The following is a 9,340-nucleotide window of genomic DNA, read 5'->3' on the forward strand; positions in this document are numbered from 1 at the left end:
TGCAGAAGACGGGTAGAACGTCTCCATGTTTTCAAAAGGCTATCTGGCACCAGGCAGCCTTAAATCTTAGAATGATTAAGCTGACAGGGATTCAAAAGCTCACACGGTCCACAGAATTCTGCATGGTGAAGCCCTCACCTCCAACAGTTTTACAGACCAGGAATCTGAAGTGCAGAAAGGTTTGGGAAGGATTTATGGCGTTTGCGTCGTTAAGAAGAACAGAAACGTAAGTCCCAGTTTCTTGACAGTCAATCCTGCACTTGATTCCAACTGTGCTTTATCCAGATGATGGTGCCTGACGGGCTCTGGAAACCTGTGGAAGGCCTCATGGTTTTTCCCCAAGAGGGAGTTAACTAATTTTCAATGAGCGCAGACTTTGGGGTAACTGTTCCCAGTGGGCACATTCTCCCCCCGCCCCTCCCCTTTCACTATATTCAGGGCCACCTGGAAACTCTGGCTCTGGGCTGGAGGATGACAAGCCATCCCTGCTTCCCCGTCTCTCTCTTTCTTTGCACAGCTGTGCAGTTCAGTGAGCTGAACTGCACCGCTCGGAGTGCACTGTTCACTCTGCCACGACCAACCTCTGTTGTAAATCTTCCTCCCCGGACACGTGACGATGCACTTCTTGACTATATATCCCGGGAGCAGAGTGTCAGAGCGCTGAGCTGAGCCCCGCGCAGAGGAAGCACGCTCTTGGGCTTGGCCACTTAGCAACTCCGGACTTGGGAAGAAATTTGCCGGCCTTCGGTAAGTTAGCAATGCAACTTTGTTTCAGAAACATTTGAAACAAGGATATTTCTGGCAACCAGCAGATGAAGTTTTCCTTTCCTCTCTTTGTTGTAAGGAAACTTGGGTTTGAATTAAAAATAGGTTTGGGTCTGAGAAGCAAAATGTAAGCTAGCTTTTTTCTCTTTCTTTTTCTTTCTCTCTTTCTTTCTTTCTTTTTTTTTCTTTCTTTCGCTCAGTTAGAGAAAGCCTCCCAGTGATTCAAATGTTATTTATTTTCCTCTATGCCCCCTCGTCTTATACTTTTTCCTTTTGCTTTTCAAAAAAAAAAAAAAAGCAACAACAATGCTTTTGACACGCTCACTTTAGGAAATGCAATTATGAGGACATGTATACACTACAAAAAGAAAACCCCTGGTCACGTTTCTCCCTATCTTCCCCCTCCACTCTGACCTTTCATTGCTAACGTCTGCCAACTAGTTTGTGGGACCTCTTACCGCCACTGCCCGGTGCAGTTACAGGCTTTTATAATGTTGCAATCCCACAAAACTTAGGCTCACCCCCCCCCCCCCCCCTGCACCGTGGACCCGTGGGAGAGTTCTAACCTGCAGGTTTCTCCCCAGACCCTGGCTGAGTGGTGCTTCAATACTGAGATGGAGCCTCTGAACAGCACGCACCCCAGCACCGCAGCCCCCAGCGGCCACCTCGTGTCCCACGTGCCGGGCAGCGGGAGCAGCAACGGCAACGAGTACTTCTACATTCTGGTCGTCATGTCCTTCTACGGCATCTTCTTGATCGGAATCATGCTGGGCTATATGAAGTCTAAGAGGCGGGAGAAGAAGTCCAGCCTGCTGCTGCTGTACAAGGATGAGGAGAGGCTCTGGGGGGAGGCCATGAAGCCGCTGCCCATGGTGTCGGGCCTGAGGTCGGTGCAGGTGCCCATGATGCTCAACATGCTGCAGGAGAGTGTGGCGCCCGCCCTGTCCTGTACCCTCTGCTCCATGGAAGGCGACAGCGTGAGCTCCGAGTCCTCCACACCGGACGTGCACCTCACCATCCAGGAGGAGGGGGCGGACGATGAGCTGGGGGAGACCTCGGAGACGCTCCTCAACGAAAGCAGCGAAGGCTCCTCGGAGAACATCCATCAGAATTCCTAGCACCCCCGGGGCCCCCCATCAGCCAGCACTCTCAGAGAGGGGACGGACACTTTCCGTGTCTGGTTTCACTTTTGCAGTGCATGCCGCTGCCACTTTAAAGAGACCTTGGGCCAGCCCCTGAATGGGGGGCCAAGGCTCAGCCGGAGGGAGCCTCCAGTTGTCCACGCCGCCGCCGCCGGGCCTGCGGTGTAGACCTGCCACGGAAAAGCCCTGAAGACGTGCAGTGTGTCCGCTGACTTTGGGGCCTGGGGGCTGGGGTTCCGGTTCAGAATTCGGCAGGTGGCCGCGCTTGCTGTTGTTTCCGCGCTGGATGCCCTGGGTAACTAACTCCTGAGGCGTCTGCCCCCCTCCAGGGCTGCCGAACACCCAGGACACGCTGAGGGACTAGTTTTGATCTGCTAATTTGCCTAGAGCTTTGTTCTAGATCTGATTGGCTGTAAGTACCTCTCCTGTGTCTCTGTAGTGGTCTACAGCACTTATTTTGGAGGTCTTTTAGGTTAGAGGGGGGATGTCTGAGGGAAGACTTTTGTTTGATAGCAGAAAGCTGGAGAGCGAAACCTGGCTCATTTGCATACTGTAAGAAAAAAGAAAAAGCAACCTTTAAGCCTGATCACCTTGGCTGGGATTATAAAATGTAATCTGCTATTTTGACCCTTTGTCTAACCTATGACCTTGAACTCTGACCTCAGACCACCCGGCCTCACATGCTGGCGGGACATTTTCTTGGTTGCAAGGGCTTCCCCAGAATCTAACCTGCACTCTGAATAGCCATGCAGGGGACTCTTCTGGATCTTTCCAGAAGGGGTGATGGTGGGGTTGAACGAGGCCAAGCCATTAGCTCTGCTGCTGCTTTTTTCCCAGCCTCGTTTTCGGAGCTGGGAGTCAACGTAACGTGGGCCTCCACCGTGTGGCGTTTCGTCTCGGCGCCGAGACCTAGAAGGGCCTACTCAGGCGGAGGTCGCACAAAGCGGGGGTCCGGGTTCTGTTTTCTGATCCCGAGCCCGGACGCTGATCTGCTGTGTGGTCCTGGGCTTGTCATCAAGAGGCTCACTGCCTTCATGAGGCTCCTGAATTGAGATCCCCAGGGGGCCGGGAGGATGTCTTTGGATTTTAAGACTCTGTGATAAATCCTGTATGGCCTGGTGTGAGGAAGCTTGGACAAAATATTTCCCACTAGGCCAGTCAGCCTGAGAATGGATCTGTTATTTAAAGGAGCAGTTGGGAGACCCAGAACGCACGTAACTGGGAAATCCAGGGCGCATCACCCCCCCCTGTTCAGGCTGTCGTGTTCCCAGGAGTAAACCAGGGAGGCACATACCACATCGTACTCTGCAAAGTTCTCTGGGTAGCAGAATGTTAATACTTCAGCCGAGAGACGAGAAATCTAAAAGCAAACGCTCAGGAATGCTTGCTAATGTCTCCGTGTGTTCCTGCGGTCAGTAGCTTCGTAGCAGAGCCGTTCGGCCCTTGAAGGCAAGCAGGAAGAGAAACACACCAAAAGGTCAAATTTAATTCTAGTAAAAACAAAAAAAAAAAAAAGAAAAAAAAAGATTTTTTTTTTTTTTTTAAAAAGACATACTCTCCCTTGATTGGAGATAGCAATAACCACTGTTCCCATGGAAGGGTTAACAGTGGAGAAACTGGTTTATCAGTTTGCCTTAACACAGTGCTAGAGGAAATTTATGTTTGGGGGGGGGCACGGGAAGGGCCCGCCGTTCACTTTAAAATTGCGAGTGTGGATTTACTCCAAGGGGGCTGTTTAAGGTGAAAGAAGCCAAGTTAAGTTTGGCTCCTTGCCTGGAATCACTTGAATTCTGAAACTTCACTGCGACGGACTTGTGCATGGTCACATTTTCCATTGCTTAATCCTGAAGTTTGGTGCAAGTCTATCTGCGCCTATTAAAAAAGTGATGTATATACTTCCTTCTTATTCTATTAAGTTGTATAAAATTGTCTTCTGTATTTAACAGTTTGTAATTTTCACACTATTTTTTAATTTAAATAAAACACATTTTCCCTACGAAATTATGGGTTCTGTCTTGGAGTCTTCAATATAATTCCTAGTTTCCAGGACATGCCAGCCATTTCCCAAGCCGTCTCTGGATCTGGATCCGGATCATCTTCCGAATCAGACTCACACGAAGTTGTATCTTATTTCTGCCTGAATCATGGAGTGAGCAGGGCTGGGCTTCCCCATCCTTTGATATGCTTTGCCATGAATAAAACAAAACAAAATAAAACTGTAGATGGGTGTTGCATCCACCTCTCATTTTAAATTTGGGGGCTGTGGGACCCTTGAATTTGAACACGCCTGTGACATGGCAATTGCTGTAAAGATGTTGCTCCAAATTTGGTCGCCGGAAAACATTTGATTTGCATGTTGGCTACACAAACACTATCCACAAGTGGCCACGGCAGCACAGACTGAGGGGCAGCGAGTTGCAGCACACGCAGCAACATAGGCTTAAGGGCAAAGCGAAGCGCCCACGCGGTGGGTCGGCCTTGGCGCTCCTTCCGGTCCCAGTCACCTGACTGTCTAGCTCCTCCCACTTGGTGTTGATTTCGCTCCAGCGCACGGGCCCGAGGCCCGGCCAGCGGCCAGGATGCTGCGACCTCTCCTTTATGATGCTATTTCCACAGTCGGAAGTCCTAAAGAAAAATGACCAAAACCGGTGACCCATTTTGAGACAAGCATTTGGTAGAGAGGGGCCTTACTTTTATGTTTCTCTGTTTCCTGTGAGTTTAGCTTTTCTGTTTCAAGTAAATGTTTCCATTAGGTTCACAAATAACTGTCTCCCTAAAGTATTTATCTGGCAAAAGGACAGCCTGGATTCTTCCCAAAGCGCATCAAGGATCTCAAGTCACCAGTTGGTATTTTGACAACATAACATGAGAACATTATCTGAAAAGAAAGCCTTTCAATTAATCCTGGCTTCATGTCATTCTTGGTGAAGGAAGAGTTAAGATTTTTTTTTTCTTTTTAACCAGGGGCGGAAGAAGAGGGAATTCTAAACTCTAATTGTCCTAAAAATATGAAGAGTACACTATGTCGTTTTAATGGAATATTTGTTTTCTTTAAAAAAAAAAAAAGAAGAACTTCTAAGCAAAACCTAAGGCCCAAGGGGTTTAGTCTGTGTGGATTTACTCATGCATGTGAAAAACTGAGGAAAGAATTTGGCCCTTTGCACCTAGGATATTAGAAACATATTTTAAAGCACTGAAATGTTAGGGATGAGGTAAATGGATCATCCTGCTTCCTCCATGCTGTTCTAATTACACCTTTGTACGTCAAAGTCAGGCAGGGATGCTGCAGAGAAAAAGTTTGCTTTCATGGACAGAATCACGGGATCAAAACTACCGGGAAAAGCTGAAATCGGGCCAGGGAAAGAGTGCTCTTGGCTTGTGATTCTGGTTGGAAAGTAGACCCCATGGTACATTTGAGATCCAAAACCGGAGGGTTTTGTGTTCAGGCAGCCACTTCCGGGGTTCAGCTGAGGAAGAGTCAGTTACCGTCCTGTAAAATGTCACTCTGATCATAGACGCTATGGAACAGACGGAACAGTGAGCTTACAACACAGTTGCCCCACATCTAGGCATCCTGTTGGAGAAAATCACCGGGAGTGTCATGGCTTTATGGGACAGGAGGCAGAGTCTAGGGCTGGAGGGAGATAGGTCAGCTCGTTGACCAGGCTGGCCGCTCAGGCAGGGGCTGGACCGCAGGCAGGCGGGGGTGTGAATGGGGCTTCAGTAGAGGCTCAGTCTTGTTATGTCTGGCTTTCTAGCCTAACTCCGTGGCTCTGTTGCTCCGCGGCTGTGCGGAAAGCACCCCACGTCTCTGACCTGCCATTCCTCTCTTCCACCACAAGGAGGACATACTGCCCTTTCCCTTTGGGGGCGGGGGAGGGGGGTGAAAAATACCAAGTGCTGTATGAAACTGAAGGAAAAGCCGCTCCCGGCTTCTACTTTTTAAATTGTGTCCTGGATGGACATCTGCAAATAAAGTCACTGAACTGTCTCTTTTGTGCACGGTTTCCTCAGGAGACTGCAATGGTCAGGAAAAGGATACGACTTGCCAAAGAAGAAGGGTCATAAGAGAAAAAAAGCTACTGTTCGGTTTTGCCTTTCTCCATTTCTGAAATGTTTCTTCCCACACAGGAAGGAACAGTTTGGGATGTGAGCTGTTACCATGGAGATAACCAGCCAAGGTCACTTGTTTGAAGGAGGAGCCCGTGGCCCCATGGCACTGGATCATTAGAGCAACTTTAGGAAGTTGGGATTTGGTCCTTGACACAGGCAACGAAGAGCTTCAAGCCACAGTAGCCTCCATTCATGGTGTGGAGGAGGGGAGGCAGGGACAACATTGTCCTTTTGTCCTGCACAACCTCTTCTTCCTTCTCTTTGCTCCTCTCCTGCCCCCTTCACCATAGGGCTGAAATTCTGTTCTCCCAGCTCTAGGGATTTCTTTTCTTAACTTGTATTTTATTGCTAAGGAACGTGATTAAAGAATTCATTACATCGGGGCACTTAGGTGTCTGGGTCAGTTGAGCCTCCGACTTCGGCTCAGGTCATGATCTCACGGTTCGTGAGTTTGCAGCCCGCGTCAGGCTCTGCGCTGACAGCTCGGAGCCTGGAGCCTGCTTTGGATTCTGGGTCTCCCCCTCTCTGCCCCTCCCCCTTTTGCACTCTGTCTCTGTCTCTCCAAAATAAATAAACATTAAAAAAATTTTTTTAATTAAAAAAAAAATTCTTCGCATCAATAGCCATACCCTTTTCTGTCCTTACTGGTTTTCCACCCCCTGTTCAAAGATGGTGTATGGCACGTTCTCTCTTGTCTTCGTCTGTTCCAGCTGCTATAACAAAATATCATAGACTGGGTGGCTTATAAACAACAGAAATGTATTTCTCATAGTTCTGGAGGCTGGCGGCCTGTGATCAGGCTTCCAGTGTGATCGGATTCTGGTGATGACCCCCTTCTGGTATGTGGATGGCTGACTTCTTGTATCCTCTCATTCATGAGGACCCCACCCTCATGACCGAATCACCTCCCCAAAGCCCCACCTCCTAATACCGTCATATGGGGGGGGGGAGGGGGTAGATTTCCACATGTGAATTTGGGGGCGGGGCACACAAATATTCAGTCCGCCGCGTCTCTTTCCCCAGCCTCCCTCCTTTTCCTCTCTTGCTACCCACCATTCCGTGAAAGGAATGAAAACGACAAAAAGGAAGGAGAAACCACGATGCATAATACTTCCGAAGCATGTATTACGTGTCAGGCACACACGTCACCCAGTGCTCTGAGCTCCTACTACTCCATTCTGGGCACGTCACCAGGTGCTGGGAAAACACAACATCTGCTTAGGCGCCAAAGTGGTCAGAGTCTTCCCAGAGATGATTTCCGATAAAAAGAACGCTGTTTCTGGTTCACTTATAACATTAGTGGAATCTTCCTGTGTGCAGGGCTCTCTGGATGTGGGAATACGTAGTTTATGTCTTTGAAACATTTGACGACACTGCGGTGTACTTAAAAGGACAGAACGTATTGTTGACTCCGTGTTTGCCTTGTTCTGTGATAGGTGCTTTCCCTTTGATTATCTTACTTGATCCTCTCAAGCAAACTCTGAACTAGATCTCCGCTGCTGTTAATGTAGGTATGAAAGTTGAGGCTCGGAGAAGGTAATTGCTGGCCAGTGTAATAAAGGATCAGGATTCCAATCCAGGTCATTTGATATAAATCTGCGATTCTTCAAACCAGCAGGAAGCAGAGAGCATGAGGCTTGGAATCCAGTGTCATCCCAGACATTAGGCAGCTCTGCGACATTATATTTGTTGCCCAGCCTTTCTGGGTTTCCTCCTCGGTAAAAGGAAGATAGTAACATCTTCTCTATTGGCCTCGAAACGCTGTCAGAACTGAGTGCATGTGAAGCAACTGGAAAAATAACAAGCCTTTGTCTTCGATGGGGAGCCGTGTGTAGATGTTACTAGCACGTACCAACATCCAGCTCTTCTCTCCTTCTGAGAACGTGGAAAATTTCCACTTCTCAACCCCTTCTCGGGCCCTTCCTCTTCTAACACCAGGTCAAGGATATGACTCATTCTGGTCAATGTAAACTGAGTGAAAGTGATGTATGTCACATGTCAGCAGAGTCAGTGAAAAGCCCAGGTAGGATTCTCTAGTTCCTTCCTTCCTTGCGTGAAACTAGTGAGACCATGTGTTCCAGGTGGTATAAATAATAGCTGGAGCATGAATCAGCCTGGAAGAGTAATTCGTGGAAGGCAATTGCTCTGGAGAGTTGCCCAAACCTGCAGCTGACTTTGTGTGAGGTAGTAATCATACAAGCCATGGGAGGGGCGTCTGGGTGGCTCAGTCGGTTGAGTGTCTGACTCTTGATTTTGGCTCAGGTCACGATCTCGCGGTTCATGAGATCGAGTCCTGCATCAGGCTCTGTGCTGACAGCGGAGAGCCTGCTTGGGATACTCCCTCTCTCCCCCCCTCCCCTGCTCACACTCACTCTCTCTCTCTCAAGATTAATAAATAAATACTTTAAAAAGTCATATAAGCTATGTTAAGTATTGAGAAGTTGGGTTTTTTTTCTGTTGCAGCAAAACCTCACCCATCAGATGAATGCAGGGCACGATGACATTAGAGATCTACAGAATGTTGGAAGTTTCCTTCTATACCATCTAACCCAACCCTTCTGTTTAAGGGTGAGGAAATTAAGGCCCACAGTGGTTAACTGACTTGTTCAAAGTCTTCGAGGGAGACAGGATCAGAACTGGGATCACAACTCAGCTTTCCTAACATTTGTTTGGTTCAGGATCCCCATGGTGGGTACAGTCACGGAGGGCTCGGCCGTGGCTTAGTGAAAACAAAAGACCTGGAAGGACTTCTCATCTTGACCTTCCCTGCTCTGAGTCACTGGTGCTCCATTTGCTGGCCCCACAAACCTTGCCAGGAAGTAGCTTCTTTTTTCTCGGCCAAACCCCGGCAGTTACTGCTCTTTGCGGGGGGATGGATCTGAGCTGGCAGAAGTAAACACATTCCCCCAAAGCAGTGTAATGTGACATCACTGGAAACTTTAATAAAGGCGAAGAAGCTATAAATAGGAGGAGGGAAATATTCAAGCAGGATTCAATGTATTGTCCTGTGTGCAGCTTACTGGCTTTGGCCATTAATTAGTTCGTTCGTTCGTTCGTTTGTTTGTTTTGCATGTTTCAGCCTAGCTCCAGCACCAGAGTGGGTCACGGACAGCACCTTCCCCCCGCCAGTCCCCCACTGCTGTCCCCAGTGCAGCATGCTCCCAGCACTGACGCTCCTAGGTTCCAGGCGAGGACCTTTGTGGGTAAATGCTGGAGGTTCTGTTCTAGGCTGGGGCTCCAGATGATGAAGAAACCAACACCGATTATCATTTTTATATTCTGAGCCCTGACATGGAAGGAACGCTTTCTCTCTCCTCTTG

The 9,340-nt window shown here is 48.6% G+C and overlaps 1 protein-coding gene across 1 annotated transcript; it reads left to right on the forward strand.

Annotated features, from left to right (window-relative positions):
- The first annotated feature begins 451 nt into the window (after nt 1-451).
- KCNE4 (potassium voltage-gated channel subfamily E regulatory subunit 4) lies at nt 452-3,908 on the forward strand. The gene is made up of 2 exons (XM_043577976.1): nt 452-747; nt 1,350-3,908. The coding sequence occupies exon 2, from the start codon at nt 1,380-1,382 to the stop codon at nt 1,881-1,883; it is 504 nt and encodes a 167-aa protein (XP_043433911.1). The 5' UTR covers nt 452-747; nt 1,350-1,379; the 3' UTR covers nt 1,884-3,908.
- The last annotated feature ends 5,432 nt before the right edge of the window (nt 3,909-9,340 follow it).

Source organism: Prionailurus bengalensis, chromosome C1 (genome assembly GCF_016509475.1).
Source record: "Prionailurus bengalensis isolate Pbe53 chromosome C1, Fcat_Pben_1.1_paternal_pri, whole genome shotgun sequence".
NCBI lineage: Eukaryota > Metazoa > Chordata > Mammalia > Carnivora > Felidae > Prionailurus > Prionailurus bengalensis.

What these genes read in the sequence shown, in the direction of transcription:
- KCNE4 (XM_043577976.1), top strand. Translation starts at nt 1,380, where the DNA reads ATGGAGCCTCTGAACAGCACGCACCCCAGCACCGCAGCCCCCAGCGGC.